General features: G+C 43.1%; 1 protein-coding gene across 1 annotated transcript in view; it reads right to left on the bottom strand.

Annotated features, from left to right (window-relative positions):
• Window positions 1–22,336, bottom strand: part of COL20A1 (collagen type XX alpha 1 chain) — a 371,828-nt gene that overhangs the window by 262,461 nt on the left and 87,031 nt on the right. The window contains exons 5-6 of the mRNA XM_069243200.1: window positions 9,701–9,859; window positions 5,914–6,243 (exon numbers count right to left, since the gene is read on the bottom strand). Of these exons, the coding sequence (XP_069099301.1) occupies window positions 5,914–6,243; window positions 9,701–9,859 (489 nt within the window). The remainder of the gene's footprint in view (window positions 1–5,913; window positions 6,244–9,700; window positions 9,860–22,336) is intronic.

Below are 22,336 nucleotides of genomic sequence, written 5' to 3'. Positions count from 1 at the left end.
CAATGTGGTTACCAAATCTACTGCTTACCCTCTAAATATTGCCAAAAAATGTTTAGTTTCTTGGGAAATAAAAACGTGTCGACTCAACGGTATAAGTGGGTGCTTGAATGTTTAAATAAAACTGAGTCAGAGGTGGTCTGGCTTATGGGAATTTGTGATAGAGGACTGCCACTGCAAAGCTGCTAGGGCTGAGGAGGAGTCGTGGACCGCCCACAGGGATGGGCCAAAGGGAGTATATGAAAGGATCCTATAAAAGACTGAAGATGTCTTTCCGAATTGTCTCTGGCAGCCCAATAGGGCTGGGGAAGAGTTCGAAACATTGTAGGTTTATGGCCAGGGACCTTGTGAACCCACTGCTTTAGCAGCTACAGCGGGTGGAGTTCTTTATGGGTCTCTTCTGTCTGCAACTCAGTAGACAAAATATCATAATTAATGCAAGAATGGAATACAGTGTCAGTAGAAGAACAAGCAGGACTAAGGAAGAAGATGAAGAATATTGAATGAAAGGAAGGGTGGGTGGAAGGGCGGATGGGTGAGTGGGTACAGGGATGACTGGGCGATAGGACGAGTGGGCGAAAGGATGAGTGAATTGGTAGGTGGATGGATAGGTGAAATTATGGCAAAGGGATGGATGGAAGAGTGAGTGAATGGATAGGTGGATGGACAATGGCAGAATAAAGGGGTGAATGGATGAGTGCATGAATAGATAAGTGGATGTAATGGATGAAAGGTTAAAGGGATGTATGGATGAGTGAGTGAATGGACAGTTGGATGGGCAGCTGAAAGGATGGCAGAGTAAAGGTATGGATGGGTGGATATGTGGATGGACAGGTGAAAGGATGGGAGAGTAAAGGGATGGATGGTTGAGTGAGTGAATAGATAGAATAGATAGGTGTATGTGGCAGGATAAAGTGATGGATGGATAGGTGAATGGACAGATGAAAGGATGGCATAGAAAAGAGATACCAAGGTGGATGGACAAGTGAAAAGATTGTGGAAAAAAAGGCATGTATGGATGGGTGAAAGGATGAACAAATGGATGGTAGAGCAGATGTATAAGTGAATGAAATTTCAGAGTGGATGATAGCAGAGTGGATGGATGGATAGATCGCAGGGTGGATGGATGGCAGAAAAGATGGATGGATGGGTCGATGGATTTTTGGATTCATGAAATGGGGAAATATTGAAGGACTGATGAATGAATGAATGACAGAATAGTGCATGTCTGTGGGTGGGTGGAAGGGTGAAATGATGAATGGATAGATGCTTGGGTGGAAGCTCTACTAGGGAGGATTGGGTTTACTTTCTTCACTTGCTTGGTGCCATCAGAGCTGCAGTTCAAAGTAGGGGGATGTTTTAATTTTCTGGCTCCTCCCTTGTTGATAGGTGACATGAGACTAACTCTGACCCAGGTCTAGAGGGCTAATGAAGGTCATCAGTTTATTTAGGGATGTGATAATTTCTATATGTCTTTATCAGTGGGTGCATTTTTAAAACAATAAGAAGTGGTGTAGGGCCCCACGTCTTTTTTCAGGAACATTTTTTCTTTTCATGTTTTTCATTTTTGTGAGTTGCAGAATACCAACTGTGCCTAATCTCAGTTGCTTATGCTTTTTATGGATCACCCCACACTTTCTGTCTTTTTATTTCCCTCTAGCAGATTATTTTGCTATGCTTACGTTCACCCTTTGTAACATTTTCTCTATTATTCTATTACACTTTCTTTCTTCCTTTTCTGAAAATAAGTCCTATCTCCAACAAGCGTTGGCGAAGCTAATACGTCTCATCTTTGAGACCTATTGGCTTTGAAGATGCCTTTTGGTGATGATGATGTAGAGCATCAGCAAGATGCTGTGCAGCATGGCCAAAATAAAAAAAAAGGTGCAATGATGAAGCTGCAGTAGCTACATCGTTTTGTTGGGGTACACATACATTGTCATGGGTGTGCATGCCCAATTTTTTATTATTTATCAATCCCAAATTGAATCCTAAACAAGAAATAGAAGTAGCATAAAGTGCTTTTTAGTAAGGTGGACAGACCAGCAGCAATTTGCTGCCCGGTCCTCCCAAAAATAATAATATTAATATTACTAATAACATTATTATTAATAATAATACAATATATATATATATATATATTTTTTTTTAAAGAACATTAGGGTGGGGTTGTGGAGCAACAGAGGAGTGAGTCAGGATAAGAGACAGGGAGTAGAAAAAGCAGCACACGATGCAGGGCAACACAGCGGATGGTGCAGAAGCAAGGGAGCAAGAATGAAACATGGAGCACAGGGCCCTGCAGCAGTTCAGTGGGGGGTAGAAGAACAAAAGAGAGAACTTGCAACATGAGCTGGAAAACAACATGGAGTGTGAGCTGCATATATTTTCGCACTGCATGAAAATATATGCACTCTCTTGACTGCTTAAGGAAGAGAACAAAGTAGTTCCCTGAAAATGAACATTGGAAATATACAAATCGACCAAGCCAAAGGATGAAAAAGAGCATTTGGTCCAGCAAAGGGGCAAACAAAAGATGGAAAAGAAAAGCCACTGAATACGAAGCAAGCAAATGAGAGTGACGATGAAGTCAACCGATGTTAAACAAGGGGATCATTCTAAGACTGCTGAAAATTCTTGGTAATCTCACAATCAGTCTTTTCCAAAAAGACAGCTTGTGCTGTCTTGGAGGTGGGACCTACAAATCAGTGCCAGGGTCCTAACCACCGAAGCTCGCCTTGCAGATCATGCCTGATGGAAGTGGCTCTATTTCTTTGTTTCCCTGGCATCTCAGAAAGAAGGGTCAAACTGGCCAATCTAGCAATTCCTCAGCAGACAGCAGCCTGTTGGGCTAGTGCACAAATCATGTCCCCACAGCCCAATTCTATCAGTGACCACCTTTGGTTTCCAGCCAGTCCCTGGAGGTGAGGATGACTTATTTTTTCTAAATTCAGTCTTTGAAAATGTAAGGTAAGTGTTTGTGAGCCTTGACTTAATATTGGAAAATGGGAGCAATAAAAATACCAATAGGTGTGTGCCCATGCTTGAAATGTTTTTACGTCCCAAGTGGCATTGACAATTGGGGGCATATTTATCATTACATCACACAGCACAGTGCAGCAGGTCACTGTGCTGCACTGTGTGATGGGGAGAGTGGAGGAATGTGTCATACTTAACATTCCTGGCTTTCCCAGTGCTGGTGCACAAAGTTGCCTCACACCAACTCAGGCACCCCTGCTCCCTGGTGCAAGAGTGTCTGCGTTGTAAACAGGATTGTTTTAGTTCAGGATGGGACACCTTCCTCCACAAAAGCAATCCCCTGAGGCATATTCCTCCGTGTTTGTGTGCAGCACACTTGGAAAGAGGCAGTAACTTTCTCCTCAATACACCTCATTTGGGAGGCGTGGGATTTTGATGCATTCCCAGGTCTATACGTAATGGTAAATCATGGAATGTGCCAAAACCCGTGGATAGATGTGTGGGAACACCCATGCTGCACCCACGGAATTCCTTCCCAGGGCAGAGTAACACAGCATGCAAGAGCAATGCTACTCCTTTGATAAATATGGCCCTCGGGGGGCTTCACCGAGCTGGCGAGTCCACCACCTGCACAGGTAAAAACTCCTCTGGAGGCTGAGATGACTGGACACGCGCGAGGGGCAGTGACTCTGCTGAAGATGGAATCAACCATTATTAAAAGAGGTAGGAACGAATGGAGAACCCAGCGCTTCAAATGGGCCGGTACTGTCCGGTACTGAGTCCCAGCCCTTTTTTTACTTTGAATGGGAGAGTACCTGCACTTCTCAGGGAAACCTGAATACTGGCACTTCTCAGAAACAAGAAGGTACAGAGTACCTGCACTTCTGTTTTTCCATTTCAAGCACCGGGAGAACCTGTCGTTGTGGGCCAATTCCAACACTTCCCTACCTCTATCCCTAAGGGTGTGTGGCAGTAGCGCTGCCTATGTGGGAACGAGGAGGTTTGGCTCAAAATAAAATAGAACTTTTGTTGATTGTTCCTTTGTGCAGCCATCCAAGTTGTTAATTCCTGGGGCCCGTCGTGTCAGGGCTCACCTCAGCCCAGCGCGTGCTTTCGACTGGCAGCCCAGGGGCACTAAACAGCTTGGCTCGACGGGTGGGATCAGGGCCAGAGCTCTTGGCCTGGCATCACCTCTGATTCCCTACACATCCCCCTTCTGCTGAGACAGCAGTGAGCGTGGGGGGGACCCGTCCGCGCGCGCTTTCAAGAGCGAACTGGTAAAAACAGGAACGCGAGGTAGAGTTTACAGGAAGGTGGCAAGGTTTTCATAACTAAAACATGCCCACATATCACAAACACAGGCGTCTGTAATTTAGAAACGATAGTGGGTACAGAAGATGGATGGTGAAAACGGATGCTGCCAGTAAAGAACTACACCGACGTCAACAAGCATTAGTAAAGTCAATAGGTTTCACCTTTGTTGAAAATCATTGAATGAAATAAATGAGTGAAAAGGTGTTTACATGCACATATCATCAAACATGTCTACGTGTGCGTTATGACAATAGCAGCCCAAGTATGATAATGCCTCTAGCATTAATCAATGGAGCAGTACAGTTCAAAAATATAAAAAGTCCCAAAGCAAAACTTTATAATAATAATAATAGTAGCAATAATAACAATAATATTAATAATAACAATTATAATAATAACAGTAATTATTATTGTTATTTATATTTTTACTATTATTATTATCATCATCATCACGACCACTAAGAAAGAAGAAAACTGGCAGTAAATTACAGATGTCAGGAACTCAAAAAAAAAAAACATAAGGGAAAAAAATAAGAACAACATAAGCATCGTTGGGTGCCGGGGTGGTACAATCAAAGAGCTGGGTGGAGGGTGTGAAAAAGACAAAAACCGGCATAAGAAAGAGAGCAATACAACACATGCACTCAAGTGGAGGGCTGAAAAAAGTAGTTCCCTGAGTGTAAACAGTTGATGAGTACAAGTCATCCAATTAAAAAAATGGTATAGGTGCTAGTTTTTAGGGGGTGGACAAACACAAAAACGAGGAAAGAAAGCCAGAGAATAAAAGCAAACAAAAGAGATTGACAAAAACATCTAACAGTTGATAAGCAATGGGCCGACCGAAAGCCCACTGTAAGTATTGGTACTGCCCACGATATGTTTTTATTAACAACAGACATCTGTCTGTAGGCAAGACCTAAAACATGTGTACAGGCTTTTCATCATTTATTATACAGCAAAAATAACTTCACAATTAACTTTATGCATAGAATATTGGGTTTTTATTATTGTCTGTAAGATCTGACCAATCCTCACCTTCATAGTTGGATACTCTAACCTGGTGTACACGGACACACTACAATTGTGAAACGTATATGACATGCGTGATTTCAGTATCCAGCACAGACGCTACTGGAGTGATGGAGCACGGCTCTGAAACTAGGCATTGATGAAAGCTGCACTGAGCTCTGTAAGAAAGCCCCTCGAAAGTGAGATGAGACAGCAGATTTGCTTTATTTTTAAAAACATCGCTGCCACGCTGGTCAGATGGTCGGTGGAAAGTAAAGCAGGAGGATAGTCTGCATCCTTACGACCCTCTTACAAAATTGGGACCTAAAGTTATTTATAGAAAAGTACTGGAACACAAAGAGAGATGTCCAAATACTAAAACTGTGACAGCAGATTTGGTCTCACTAACCTATGGATGAGAGCAACTCCAACTCTTACCTTCACCGACTGCTAAGATGCTCATATCTTGCTCTAGATATCTATTTGCCCAGAGATTAGCATCTTGCCTTCAGGAGCTGGACCCACCAGTGTGAACCTCATGCTAAGACCTCACATCCTTCCTTTCTCCCTCAAGACACTTTTTAGTGGAGTTACCAATAGCACTCAGATGCCCCTCACCCTTCCTGGACTCTCCTTGAGGCTCCTTCTCACTGCCTTGGTCTTCTTGGTCGGGTACAGTAGGGGTGTGTTTTCTTGGTTTTGGGGTTGGTACAGGCCTTTCTGATTTCAGCTTCGGTGTAGGGTTGGGTCTTGCTTTCGGTGTCATCGTCAGTGAAGGCCTTGTTGGTCTCGGAGTGGACTTCTCCTCTGCTTCACTCATCGTTGAGGTGGTCTTGTTCACCTTATTCTTCCTACCTTCCTTGGAGGTGCCAGTGTTCTTCCCTTTCCTCTCCTCCTTTTCTTTCCTTTTAGCTTTCTCTTTCTTAACCTCTTTCTCCTGTGCTGTATCTGGAAGATTGAAGGGAAATGCATTAGATGTGCTGAGTTGCTCTTTCACACCCTAATCATCACTTGGTAGTTGTTAGGACCTGAAGGGTGATGGAAGGGGACAGACAATCATACTGACTTGGTAGTTGATGATCATTATGACTAGACCACCAATCTCATTAGTGAATCTTTATACATTCTCTCCATGGCACATTATATGGATGTGGGGACCTGACAACAAATAAACCCTTCTTGTGAGACAGTGTTAGAACGGGGTGGTTGACAGCAGATTTTCCTAAGACAAACTGGGATATGAAAACATCCTTAACTGTACAAAATTATCCAAAAGAAACTGAGGCCTACACCTACAATATATGCTTGGAGCATGGGAACGCAGTTTCATGGATGAGCAATGACTAGGTGATGGGCAAGCTATCCCTTTTGAATTGGTTGTGCTGAGATGTGGCCCAATGGAGCGGGGTACAGATTCAGAGCCCAAGATGAGGGGCGGTATAGACTATTTCATCATAAGGTGTTGTTTGATAAGGAGCACCGTCCAAATGTCTCTTTTAATAATTTAACTAAAACCAGGACCTCAGGACATTATGAAGCTTGTGGACTTAACTATGCACTTACAAAAGTAAATCAAGCAACATCAAAAGGCAAATTATGTGATGTGATGTGAAAAAAGGTAAACAACATAGCACATTCCATCACAATAAGGTAAGGCTATTTTGATTTTAATGCATAATAATATATAAGGGATGTGAAAGGCTAAAGAAAAATGTACAGATGCAGTAACTCCTTTTTATAATGTTACCAGAAATTAATAATTGGCTGTTGCATGGTGGGATGGGGATGTTATTTTTACTTCCACAACTAAAAAAGACTAAATAAAAGTGTTGCGCTCTGCTGGAAACAAGACCTCACATGCGTACTTGTAAATAGATTCCTCATTTATTTGGCATATGCTACTCATATTCTAAAACGAGTCTTCGTCTTGGAAGTAGCTCTTCCCAAAACATTCCTGCAGAATGATATTGCATATTTATATTTATTATATGCATGTTCCACAACGAGGCACTTTAGGAATCAAGACTTCAAGTATTAAACAGAGAAGCAATAAATTTGGGATCCTTCTAAAATCTACACGTCCTCTTAAAGTAGCTGCTTCTTTGGTAACATTGCCTGTGATGTAAGCATGTAACTTTGTGAAGAGTACAGCAAAATGTTTTCATGAAAATGAAGAAATCATCCTATCCAATTTTTATGCTTACAACTTCCTGACTTTATGTGAATGCTTCTGGCTGCAGACGAAATTCCTTCCCCAGGACTACCAAATGGGGATGTTTATACAATCTGATCAAAATTGCCTCTTCTCTAGGAGATTGAGTATAGCATCAACAACAGATAAGAGACCTCTTGATTCTTGATGAGTGTCAGGATATGCACTAGGCATAGCATTTATTTTAAGCCGGGACACTGGTACTCTTTGTCCTAGGGTCCGCTCCAAACCACCCCATTACAGATAACTACTGACACCTTCAGCTATCAGATTCCATTTATTTAGTTATCTAGTGTAACAGCACAGAGTGGCATCTAACATGAATGTCAATTCGCCAAAATAGGTAGTGGAGGTGACCTCACATGCCATTTGACCTTTACTTTCACTCACACACACAAACTTACACATACACACACAATTACACATAAACACACCCATTCTCACGTAAGCGCACTCTCATCAGCAAGCGCGCATACAACATACATTTAAAATCCTTTTTTACTTACTTCAGCTGCCAGGGAGGGTCATATTCCAGCAAATTGTAATTTATTCTTTATCACACTAATTGTGAATAATAAAATATTACTCACTCTCAGTGTGATAAAGAATTTACAAAAAACAAGGAAAGTGGGGCTGGCCTTGTGTGCCTGGCACTGATTGTGCTACCTCTGGTGCCAGGGATCACAAAGGTAGTGGCAAGGGGTTGCAAGAGACAAGTTAGGGGCGTGTTTGCGACCCCTGGTGACCCCTAAATGACGTTTATAGCATCCGACCACTAACTGAAGTAATCGGAAGTCACTGCTTTCTCCAAGGGTGAGTATAGGCCTTGGAGTCTAGAAGAACACATGGTATTGTGTTCTGTTGTGGATGAAGAGGGATTAGCACTGACCAGTGCATGGACAACTGCTGACTCCTGATGAGGATATGAGGATGAGCTGACTGAAGCCTACTCACATCAAGAACTGAGCTACAAAGAGGTCACAAGAATCTTGCAACCCAGAACCACTTCGGAAATAAAGTCACCTGACTTGTGTAAGAGTTGAGCGGCTGCACAAGGTATTCTAGGACCTGTAACATTGTAGATTTCACTCATTCCCTGCCATGCCAGGAGTATAGGGCTGTGAGAAATATATATTGTGCAAGAGGAAGATTGTACCTCTGAATATCAACCCACCCAACCCCAGAATATTGGGGTACAAGAGTATCAAGGACAGAGTATCAAGGGACAACATATTGAAAGCTAAGTGCATATAGGGAAGCATAGATTTACTATTCTTAACCCCATCTCTACATACCTTGAAGATAAATCTACCAGGGACGTACATATATGTGGAGTTAGGTGTAGAAAATCTAGACTTACTTACATGTCAATATTTTTTTTTCAATATGATGTCCTCAATATTGTGTCTCATTGAAATTCTGGGGTCGATAACATAAATCCAAATTGTTGGTATTGTACATTTCAGTTTGAAAATAACGCATGCAAACTCTGAAACTGGATGTGCTACAGCTACATGTGCTCTGCTGACAATGTTCAGTGAGTGGCTTTCAAATTTGTATTGATAATACATTGAGCTGGTATCTCAAATAAATGCCTTGCATATGTGAAGGTCTATTTTGCATACCCTTGTCATGTAAACTTCTGCAAAATCAAAAAGTGTGTAATACCCATATTTCACATGAGAATTGTGCCTTCTAACTACAAAAAAGATCAAATACAATTTTGGTTCTCCATAAATGTTTTTAAATGTCATTGTGCTAAATCTATTTTTATATCAAAGTATCTCTAGGACCAGGAATAGTACCATCCAGTCAGTAGTGAATATTGAGGTGGTCTAGCGGAATTATCTCTTTCTTTGTTGTGTTCCCAAGAAATAACTTTCATTATTTTAATAACACTTCTGTTCCTCTGAAGGACGGTCAAATTATCAATTCAAAGTTCACAATATGAAGAATTGACTAACCCGAGTGTAAGATGCATTATGGTAAGTGAAGCAAAGACCCACAACCAATAAAAGAAGCACTTTAGGTGATTGACAAGGCAGGATGAAAGTCTGAATAGTAAGTTCTATCTGCTGGAAGAATTCCACATGTGGTTTATTCCATTGCTTCATATTGCAACCATCAACCATACAACAACCAGCACTCTCAAATTAACCCACAACCCCACCCTACAACTAGTCAACCACGTACCGGGCTGTAGGTTGTCTCCTCTCAAGGCCGGAGACGTGGCTTCGGTCTGCAGGGGCTGCTCCTCTGGAGTCAGCCCAGATCCAACAGTGGGCTCTGTCACATTCCCTTGGGTGTTGCTTTGTTTTCTCCTTTCATTTGCGCTGTTTTTCAGATCATCAACTGCATACAAAAGATCAATATGTTCAAAACTGTCCTCTGTGTTAGTGTACAAACAATGCACACATTCAATTTGAACCAGTTCTTAATTTGTAAAAGAATGAGTGCCATGCCCAAACCTCTGGTCCGCCCCAGTGCACAGTCCTAAATCCACCTGATGCCTCTTCTGTTCACCAAACACCAACTTCCCCTTTATCTCAATCATGCAGACTCCTGCTTTCTCCTTTTGAGACTTTTTATGTGTTTTTCTTCCCACTTCTTTCCTATTGGTGTGTTTTCCCCCTTGTGCTCATGGGAAATGTAGGATGATTTAAAATAAGTGCCAGCCCCCCAAAAAGGAGTGCTGGTGGCCTACACCAGCAACCACTGGCTCAAATTAAGCACTGATTTGCAACAAGGCTTATCTCAGCACCAGTTAGGAGATGTATGTAAATTGTGCTCTCTCCTAATCTGCGGTGCTGTAAACCATTATGTTACAATTTATGGTGAGTGCTTGTACACACCTGTGCATGTGCATACACATTAATACTCATCACACACTCCTACAGCAGAATGCATAACGATAAAAACACTTACATTCAACACCGCTCAAATGTGCAACTACCTGAACCTTGTTACAAGAGCTCCCAAATTCACTTTTCTAAGCTGGCTAACAAATATCTGTCCACTTCGCAATGGGCGAAAATACCAATCAAGAAAATATGTAATAGACCTTATTGTGGCCTTCCGGGCTCCTCCTTCAAGCCCAAAACTCTCTAATTCTGACACACTAAATTAAAAAAGACACACTACTTCAACTTTACTGAGAGTTTATGTCCACCAACCTCATCAGACTCCGTTCTGAGATGTAAACGTCTAAGCCAGCGGTTCTTAACTTGTGGTCCAAGGACCCCTGGAGGTAAGCACCACTTATTCAGGTGGTCTGGAGCCCATTATGACTTCTAATAATTGTTTCCCCTCAATAATAAGCATTTTGAGCTTAATAACTGTGTAAAGGTTGTTCCTCCTCCGATAATATTTAATCAAGTAACTCAGTGGTGGATCCCCTGCTATGGCGGAAGAGCGTCGCCCACCTGCCAGCAACAGCAGTTGCAAAACATTTACAATAAAATGATGATAAACTATGTTTATTATCGTTTTATTGTAAAAGGGACGGTGCCATGGGGCATTACAGGGACAGAGGGGGAGTGCACAGCATTCCCATCAGTGTGCATGTATGTTTGGCCGGCCGTCTGACAACCCTGGCTGCCAGCAGCATGAAAGCAGCGTTACGATTGGCTGCAGGGCAGGGTAGGAGCCTCTGCCTGCAGCAGTGAGGACCGAGGAGCGGTGAGGCAGGGACTGCGAGGAAGGTACTTTTTTTTTTTCCGTTTCCTCCTCCCACAAAACGCGCCATCACCCCTCCCCCCTCGAGCCGCAACTTAGTTGTCTACTGTCATAACCATGTTAATTGTTTTTAAGTCAGAAGTTGGTTGCTAGCTCAGGACAGTGTATGCGTGAAAGCGCACAGTCTCGGTTCACACTGAAACAACGCTTTGATTTGAATTAGCTATCAACTTCTGAATAAACATTTTTTTAAACTGTTTATGATTTTCAGGATATTCACACGCATCTGCAGGAAAATCAGTGTTCTAAGTTCTGGAATTGTAGCTTTTACGCAATCAATGTCTGTGTCACCTTTTGATACACAGATCCTGCATCGTCTCCAGGTTTGGCCTTACCAGCCGTGTCTTTCCAAGACCAATCTCAATCCAGTTGCTTTTTCTTCCCCTCCACTTCTCCTGAGAGCTATGATTTCACAAGATTACCTATTGATTTTGTAAGAACTACCTGCTCTTATACTAGTGTGCAGTCAGTCCCATATTTAAACATGCAGTTGCCCAGCAAAGTAGATGTGCTGAGTTCATGTAGTGGCGACTTGCTTGTGTAGTTTTTGTGTATCATCGTTGAGGTTCAAATCATAGTAATGGCTTAGGGGTCCTTGGCTTCTATTTATGGTTCAGTTGGGGCCACAGAAGACAAATGTTTAAGAACAATTGCCCTAAACCATTTGGAAAATCATCATTGGACTATTGAACGTTCTGAAATGACAGAATAATGGCAGATTGTGCTCTGCAGAAAGGCCAAATAATAGAGTGGGTAAAAACAGGCACATTTACTGTGAATGAGATTCCCCATTCATATACCTATGGGGTATAAATTAGGTTCAATTACCAAACTCAGTCTTGCATCAATGTCACTTGCACCTGAGTTATTTGCATCCCTAATGGCACCCATCTGTAAACAGACTCTGTTGCCCCTCAGGGAAGCGAAAATCGCAATGTGAATCCAGGTATTACATGCAGGTGATTAAAAAAAAAGTAAAATTATTATATATATATATATATGAAATAGGTTGCATCTTCTTTCAGCAAGTGTATCACTTGTCTTAGCCTCTTAAAATGCTTGGCCACAAATTCTATCACATGGGGCTTAGCTACTCTTGCACACAAAGAAACTAATGGCTCCAACACCCCTAATCCATCAATACTCCTCTCCTTTTTGTTTTGGGTCAATACTCCAAGTACAGAGGGAAGACAGGCAAAAATAAGTAAAGTAATGTGCGTTGGGATTGGAAAAGGTCCTCTGCATGGCTGTGGAGGGCACAAGTTCATCATAGCAAGTTCTGTAGATTGTTGACACTCGCCTCAGCACACACAACAATCACAACTGTGCACTGCAGGCTTACTGTGGCACAGAGGAGGCTCAGAGCAGGGCTCTATGGTCTGAATGGGCACACTATGTACACCCTCCCTACTGATTGTGACTGCCACCAGTTCACAAGGCTGTGGAGGACTTAAAGTGGTGGCAGCGAAATGATTGAAGTGGCAAGGCAAGGTAGTTCTACCTGTCTATGGCAAGACAGTCGCTTACAGGTCCCTCCCACCTTTTAAATTGAGCTACAGTTCACTGCATCCAGGTAATTTGGTGTTTCATCACGTGCTGTGTATATACCTTTTGTGTGTGTGGAGGGTGGGCATGGAGTATGCAAAACACAAGTGGGTGTAGCCACTCTGGTATAAATATTGTTAGCTAGTTGACAGTGGCTCCTAGGGTTGAGGGTGGTCCCAAAACAGCACTGATCATTGGAAGTACTATCGTTCTCGGGGCAACAAGCAGTTAAGTGGGGCAGCCTTCATCTTTGGTACACTTAGTTTGGGTGTCTCCTGCAGGAGACTTCCATCTCCACCCCACCTCCCTTCTTGTACCTGACAACAAGTATCATGGATGGCCCAGTGAGTGGGCTAAGCAAACGAGAAGGAACTACAGAGAACTGGCTTCAGAGCTGACTGTTGCAATAGACATCTACTGTCTGCTTTGGTGTGAAGATGTGACAGAAACGTTTATCCTGAGTTCCAAGATTTCCTTAATTAAATCTGGAATCTTCATACCATACATGACCAGGGACGGCTCCTTTGGAATGGCGAAGGAGCGTCGCCCCCCTAGCTGAGCCGGCAGCAGAAAAATAAAAGCGATAGTTCACTATAGTTTTATTTTTCTGCTGCTGGCTAAGCCAGCAGCATGTGAAGGGAGGGATGGGCCACACGAGATGGGAGGAGGAGAGAGTGCACCTAAGTGCGCATGTGTGTTTGTCTGGCAGTCTCAGGCTGGCCAAACACAAATGCACTCTTAAGTTTCTCCAGCCTGGCTGTGTTGAACAGCAGGGTTGGAGAAGCTGTACAGGCCCCAGGGTTGTGTCTGAGCAGCAGTCCAAGCTGCTCAGACCAATCCTGATGCTGCTTTCATCCTAGCGTTAGCATGAAAGCAGCGCCAGGATTGCTGGGGAGCCTGTGCTGGTGTCCCAGTGAATGTTGGGACACCACATCGAGGGTAGAGGAGCACAAGGCGACAGGAGACGGCTGCATCCATTAAAAAGTAAAGTTATTTATTGTGTTTTTTATTTTCACTCCCCCGTCTCTGTTCCCCCCCGCCCCTCGCCTTGAGATTTGCAGCCACCGCCGCTGTACCTGACATAGAAACTCTGTGCTCCAGGGTTGGGGCATTTACTGCCAGCTTCCCTAGGATCTGCAACCTACTGACTTCAACCAAGACTGCCTGAAGGAGCTGCCTGGGCCCATCTTTGAGGGAGAGAGATGGCTCAATGGTCAACCGGGGCTTTGGAAGTGTCCTCGCATGACACAAATGCTGCTCAAAATGAGAAGGGCTGTGATAGAGCCAAGTCGGGATGAATGAAAGCCTCCTGCTACAACAAGAGTAAATGACCTGCACTACTCTGTGAGGGTGAGCTCTCGGAGCCCCTACTTGCCCCCACCTGTGGGACCTAAGCCCACTTTGCAGGGATTCAACTGAAGAAATGAAGCACCACAAACTATCAGGGTGCTTTAATATCCATACTGCAAAGATAGCAAATGAAGTGTTACACTGCTGGAGAGGCCCACCCAAGGTTCGGAGTAATCACTGCTATGACCAGTGGTGGACATCTATCTAGCTTAGCTGAGTGGTGACTTTTGTGACTGGTTCTGAGGTAGCACTTAAGCTGCAAGATCTGCTACCACGCAACCCCTCCGCAGTCTCCTCTTGAACTAGTACTTGCGCTGCTGTTGCATACCTCAACCAGCATGCATGGGTGCACTAGTTATAGATTACAACCACATTGGCTGGGCCAAGGCCAGGATATAGTGGACCATGTTGGGCGCACACCACTCTGAGCGGTGATGCCCTGCCAATCAAGGGATATTGCAGGTGCTGCCTCCACCACTCGAAACATAGAAATGGTACTGTAGAACCAGGAGAGAAACTGAACAGAGTGCGAAAAACATGCTACGGTGAAGAAAATATTAGCAAGGATGATCCAGATCAAACTGCTTTCACTGTGATAATGTATTATTATCAAAAATCCCGGATAAGAACCAGGTAGACTATGCTTGACATTTTGCACTAATGGCATCACTGAGTGTGTCCCATGGAAGCAGCCTAGGCTGACTCTACAGTGGCTGTTAAGAGCTTTACAGAAATACAGTGATAACCGTTTCCCTCTGATATACTCCAGGTCAGTTCTGTATTGTGTGATAGTAGTAAAGTACTTGCTCTTTTTCAAGGACTAAGCACTGATTGGGAATTCATTTATTGATCTCTACTGGATGGTTTAATGAGTTCTGACTAACCCTAAACCTCCTCCAGCTAAAGGGGTGAAGTTGGTGCTCAGTTTTGGGCTCCAATATAAGCTTAAACCCCATGTTCTGATTCTCACAATCTAAGCCTAAACACTTAATTGCCCTGGTAGTCCTGAAATAGTTCCTATAATGTGGTGAAGATGACAATTGTCACGGCCGACTGAGATTCATTAATGGAGACTGCAGAACAGCTAAAAGCTATACAAATTCAGTCAGATTCAGCCTAAGGGTGACCGTTCTCCTTATGTGGCACTATGCTTTTTCACAGATGTACCTTGTTTGCCTGCCTGGCGGCCACAGGCTAGAATAGACAGCTTACTTGGGTGGACAGAACGGCATTGGACAACAGGTTTTTAGAGCCATCCATGAACTTTTGGAAATCACAGAGAGTACATGATCTTTTCTGGGTGGTGAATAGCATGAAAACTTAGTTGGAATTGATTGAGGGCCTTGATTCTGGTTACCATAACTGCCCCAGTTGTTAAATCAAGGCTTCGCCAAGATTTTGTCAAGCACAGGTTCAAAGATGTCAACTTTAAAGTTTTAGAACATCTCCAGCTTTCTTCAGAAATTGTACAACAATGGTCTGCTTTGTACTTGTGGGGACCACAGCATTCAAGGGAAAATAATTAAGAGAAAGTAGGTCATTAATTTAAAAGTCACTAGGTCTGTACTTGGGTCACTGAGGCCTTTTCACTAAGAGCATGAGGGAACATACAGCAGCTAAATGCTGTGTCTTACCTAGTAATCCATATGTGCAAATTCTAGCCCAGAAGTAGACTAGGAATTCATTGTCACTGACGCAAGTAAAGACTTTACAAACCTTGCTTTTGTAGTGTAGTGTTTCTTGAATTTGCCTCGAATCATGTGAGTGGCCAGAAGACTCTGATACTGCTTGGAGTATTGGCTGGGTATATGCCATACCAGTATCTGTACTTTTGTACAGAGTAGGTGCAAGAATCCAATATAGTATGTGGTGGTTCGCACAGATAGAAACTTCCTGTGTCCATTTGAGTCTATCCTACAAGCGTGTGTGGGAAACTTTTCTGGAAGTCTAAGGCTAGTGTAACTGAACTATAGGATAGTTGATATGTCTTTTAAGATCTATCTTTCCAGACAAACGCCAGGAGAATAACAGGTTATCTTATGATGTGGTCTTAATATTCATATTGGAGATAGGCACCAGCACAGAAAAACATTGTAATGCATTTGTCAGTTATATTTGTCTCCTGTGTGGTGAATGAATTATGAATAAAAGGTAAGCGGAGGCAAAGAAGAAAAAGTGAGCTGTGGAACCAGCCATCCTCTTCATCCCAATAAATAGGATAGAAGCAATGAGAATCTATGACAGAGGGTGATTCTCCAATCAGCCAACACACACTTCCATATTAAAAAGCATCCAGTTCAAGCTCTTCTAAGCAGAGGTTAAGGTTGGGTGGATCCCACCTAACGACACTAAGTGTTGTCATAGGGTCAGCCTTCCAGCCAAAGCACTCTTTCTGGAGCCAATACGGGTCCAACCAATTAGCTTTAGTCTTCCAGGAGCTTCTGAATTAACTTGCCTTCAGCGGAATAGCACTCCTTTGCATTTTCGTTCTTCAACTAATCCGGGAGTTTATGAGGATCATTTATTAACGCAAGGTCTATTGTGAGAAAGGATGTGCTCCATCCCTTTAAAAGCTCCCCCCTCCCCTCCCTCCAGCTACTGCATTGCTTAACAAGAATAAGCAGCCAAAGGAGGATGCGAACCTTGTGTATAAACAAACCCTTTTGTCATCGACATAAGGCTCCTGTCCTGCCTTCATGTCCTATCATGCAGGTGAAAAGGAATCCGGCTTCATTGCTTCAGCCCTGGGAGTTTGCCTAATTCTTTCAAATTGACTGCTATCGTCACCACATGTTTCAAGCAGATGATTGGTGTACTATTTTTCAAGAAAGCTATGGCAGACCCAGAGATATTCTCAAACTATCAACCTGTCTCACTTCTCCCTGCACCTGACAACATCTTGAAGAAGACTGAGAAAAAAGCGGAACCCGGCAAGGCGCTTGATCAGGTCCTATCAGGCTTTCGCCCTGCTCATGCCACAAAAGAGGTCCTAGCATGTACTCCTTCAAGATGCCAAGACAGCGGTGGGATCGCAGACCTATTCATTCTGGATCTGCCGTCAGAACATATCATTTTAATGACAAGACATCATGCCTTGGGGTTGAGAGCTTAGAGAATAGCCTGGATCTGCTCTTTGTTTGGAAATACGTTCACAACTGGTTGCATTGTCACCTTTTATAGCTGACTTTCACTCTCTTAGATGCGGGATTCCACAGGGTAGCCAACCTGTGGCTGGCGTCCAACAGCAGCAGTGCCATGGGGCTCATATTATTTGACTTTTCAGCAGGGTTTGACACCTTGGACTACACACTGCTGCTGGATGGCTTTCAACAAGTCGTTACTGGTGGTTAGATTTTCCATTTACTTGGATCCTTTCAAATATGATGCCTAAGGCAGGTGCCCTCCTTCGCGTCTCAATCATTTATCCTTAATTGCTGTGTCTCAAATATTCACTGGGAGCCTTGATTTGTATGCACTTCTTAAATTTGGTTGCTGCCAGGCCAGATCATCTTCCATAGCTTCCTGTAATGCATCTATACAAACCCTATGAAAAAGATTAGTTACAACACTTAGAAATGGCCTCAGGACAATATGATACACTATATCCAAAGGAAATGTTATTGTTACTGTTGTTCTGCACAATGGCAACAAGTAGATCTTACACACAGGTTGAGGTCTCTGGATAGATGAAGACCAGCTTCTCTAGACTGGTTCTCGATCCTTCTTGTGAAGCAAAAGCACTGACGGGGAAAGACAAGGCATTGGAGAGGGCAGGGGTTCTGGATTTATCCCAATGAGCTCCTTTGTGGCTCCTATTTCAAAAGTGAATATCCTGGTTTTCTTACCAGCTCCAATCTACCCCTATCTCAGCCTGAAATCTCTTAAGGATCCTACCTTTTCCTAATACAGTTCAGCTACATCCCCGGCACAAATGCCAATCCCTGCTCCTAGTTGAACAATGAATCACAGTCTTTTCCTGGAGTTATGGCGTACCACATTCAACATTCCTCTGTCTATTAGAATTGCTCAATGGGTTGTCAAGGCACCAATAGTTGACTATGGTAGAAAGAAAGCTTTTACCAAACCAGTCACATCACACAACATTATTTAATTTATGAATATTTTTCTGTTTTTTATAATGTGCCTGTTGCAGGGTGGTTAAGGTGTTGTGTCGTAATTCAGTGAGGCCTGCCAGTAGGGTGCGAACTATATGACTTGCCATAGTCCAAAGTAGGATCTGGAGAGTGAATGGGGTAGAGTTAAATATGTTCTAGGCAGAGGTAGAGGGAGACTGAATCAGGGAACAGGCTAGGATCAGCGTACAATCAAACCTATAACCCCCACAGCAATTTCATACTGCGACTACTTCTCCCAGGAAGTCAAGTCTCCAACACTTGCTGATAGTCTTGTTATCCGGCAGAGGAAGACCAGCTTCTTTGAAGCAGAGGCAGAAGTCTTCAGAGGCCACAGAGAAGCCAATAAGTTCAAAGATGGCTCAATAAATGCATGCAGAATTCTGTGCCCTGTATGGGGTAGAAAGGTGGTGAACTGGAGACAGGTGTTTGATCCCGAGTTGAGGGATGATAGAGATAGCATGAGGAGAGCAGCCGTTCATCAATCACCAGAGTACAAACTACATTCTCATCCTCGTCAACTACGTAGTTGTGCAGCAGCTGAATATTCGACTCAAGGAGAAAGGGTCAAAATCAGTATGGCCAATCAGAGAATGACCCAGTCCATGATAAGACTTTCATGATTTGGTAACCTACCACAATGGTGTAGGGTAAGTAAATGATGATGGCGTAGGGTAAGTAGATGATGCTATCTTATGGAAAGTAAGTGCTTTTTAGGTTGCAGCCTTTCAGACAGCATAGCTGTATGGTTTGATAAAGACATCTTCAGGACTTTCAGAAAATTGACCTAGAAATACATTCCACTCATTGATTACCATTTGCTGGCTTTATACACTTTTAGGCTCTCCAGGATCAGTTTGTCCCACTCGTTGCCTAAACCATGTATTCCGTATCCTTTCAGAAACGTGCTTTCTGTTAACAGGCCTTTAAATCTTGTTCTTATTTTGTCACACTAGCTTTGCATTCAAAGACCGAGGTCAAATGTCAGAGACTGTTTTCCAAGGGTGCTTGTTTACTTTTCTTTCTTTGACTTCAAAGTGAGAATGTGACAATCTTGCAGAATACATGGCACAGGAAAGAGTTTTTTTTCTATCATACAACAACGTTTGAATGAACTGTTAGTATTTCAGAATAAATCATACTTTTGAACGCACAAATGAAGCACATTTTTGCTATTTCTGAAGTGCGTTTAATATGATCAAAACGAATCATTAAACTAGGTGATGCATTGTCTACACATTTTTATCTGTGCACTGGATAGTTTTTTTAGTAGAACTGTTTGTCTGTGCAAATGTAATGGTCATTTCAATTGAAAATGTGTTGTTTGTAATGGCAGTGCACCACCATACCATAAATATGCCATTCTATGCCACTCCACTCTACTTTGCACCACTCCACGCCACTGCACTCTACTCAGCATCACTCCACTTTACACCACTCCATGCCACTGCACTCTGCACCACCCCACTCTATGTCGCTGCACTCTACACCATGTTGTGCTATGCATCTCTACTCTACCCTGTACCACTCTACTCTATGCCAATGCACTCTTCGCCACTCTACTCTACACCACTGCACTCTTCGACACTGCACTCAACACCACTCCATTCTAGGCCACACCAATCTACTCTGCACAACTCCACTCTAAGCCACTCTTCAACATCACACCTATGCCACTGCGCTCTATGCCAATACACCCTACGTCAATGCACTTTACTTGGTAACACTCAACTCTATGCCCCTGCTCTCTACGCCAATCCACTGTATGCCACTCTAATCTACTCTGCATGACTGCACTCTATGCCACTACACTCTACACCTCTTTACTCTACGCCACACCACTCTACACCACTTCACTCTACTTTGGAACAATCTACTCTACCCCACTGTACTCCATGCCACTATATTCCAGTCTGCGCCACTCCACTCTATATCATTGCACTCTACACCACTCTACACTTAACCCCTGCACTCTATGCAAGGCACTCTGCATAACTGCACTCTATGTCACTTCACTATATCACTCTACTCTGCATCAGTGTAATCTACATCACTGCTCTCTAGCCACTCAACTCCACTCTACACCACTGCACTCTGACACTCTACTCGGCCACACTGCACTCTTTGCTACTGATCTCTACGCCTCTCTACTCTGCACTACTCCACTCTATGCCACTGCACTCTATGGCACTATACTCTACTCTGTACCACTCTATGCTACTCTACCCTGCACCACTCAACACTACTGCACTCTATGCCACTCAACTCCATTATGTACTCTACGCTACTCTGCTTTACTCTGAGCCACTCTACTCTGCACCAGTCTACTCTGATCCACTCTACGCTGTGCCACTCTACACTACTCTACTCTGCGCCACACCACTCTGCGCCACTCCACTCTGCACCTCTGCACTCTACTATGCACCACTCTATGATGCTGCATTGAACGCCGCTGAATTCAATGCAACTGCACTCAATGCCACTGCACTCTACACCAATATACTCTGCAACACTCTACACCAATGCACTCTACACCAGTCCATTCTACTCTATGCCACTCCAGTGTATGCCACTCTCTGTGACTCCACACTATACCACTCCAATACACAACACTCTCAGTCACTCCTCTCTAAAACACTCTACTCACCTCTTCACCATTTCACTCTATGACACTCCACACCACTCTCCTCTATGCCACTAACTTTTAGCCATGATGAACCACAGCCACGCTGGTGAACAACGTGGCTAAACACATAGGCAATATCAATAGCTCTTGCATGGGTGAGACCTGTTGGCTTTGCCAATGCTTGTTATGATACGGTATCCTAAGCTAGGATATATTATCATTGGCTATGCTACATAAAAACATGCTATAATAGGTAATGGCATGTAGATGAAAGCATGTTATGGTGAGTTATGGCAGACTTTGGTCGGATATCATGGAATGTTATGTCATGTTTTGTACAGTTATGGTGCTATGATATAGTAACATATGTATAGTATATCACGCTATGATTAGATGTCATATGTTACACCTTAACACAGGTTGTGAGGTTTAACATGTGTAGCTGTGGTATGATAAGGTATGCTTAGTAGGTTATGAAATGCTATCTGACACTACATTTGCTGAAACCATGGACAGTTACTATAAGTTAAGGCATGCTATGGCAGTAATGGCATGTGTGCAATGGCAACATTTTACATTAAGACCTGCAGAGGTAAATTATGATATTGTATGTCTCGTTGAAGGTACGCTATTATACTTTATGTTGTGCTAAAATAAATTATGGTGCTATGTTTAACAAGGCGCTTTGTGATCAATTCTGGCATATTGTGGCAAAATATAGAATGTAGTTTTAAAGGTTATACTTTGGTTATAGATGGCATTGTCAGTTATCACTGTGCTACTCAGGGCACCGACCACCTGAACACCAAACATGCACCCACGCACACACAAACACAAACACACACGCACACAACACAGAATACATTAGTCAGAACTTCACACAAATGCACCCAACTCAGCTACGTTTTGGCATCAGTTGGATGTCACAGTGCTCCAAGGAATAGTAGCCATCAATATTTGCTACACAAAAACATCCAAGGTCACATTAAACAGAAAAGTCCATATATATCCAAAACAGCTCAGATACGTCGTAAAGTTGACAATCAGGGGGATTGTGTGAGACATGTCACATATCAATATTTAACAGAGCACACCAGGGAGAACACTTCATAGACATCTAAACAGCTTCGATGGGCTAAACTGTTGGCTATGATGGGGCGTCCAGAAGCACTTGGTACAATATATTGCACACATAAACATGCAGAAGAACACATTAGAAAGAACACGGAGACACCCAGCACAGTCAAGATGAACAATACCTGAGTCTTCCAAAGTATTGTAAGCACCACTGCCAACAAACCACTGCACACACACAAACCACAGATATGATGTATCTAGGCTTGTCAGTGTTCCACGTAAAGCACCAGCCACACCAACTAAACATTAGCCACAAAAGATGACACAGTAGTAAACACATAATACAGAACATCACACTACAGC

Source organism: Pleurodeles waltl, chromosome 7 (assembly GCF_031143425.1).
Source record: "Pleurodeles waltl isolate 20211129_DDA chromosome 7, aPleWal1.hap1.20221129, whole genome shotgun sequence".
Classification (NCBI taxonomy): domain Eukaryota; kingdom Metazoa; phylum Chordata; class Amphibia; order Caudata; family Salamandridae; genus Pleurodeles; species Pleurodeles waltl.
Note: the sequence above shows the minus strand (reverse complement) of the source record. Positions and strands in the feature narration are given on the sequence as shown.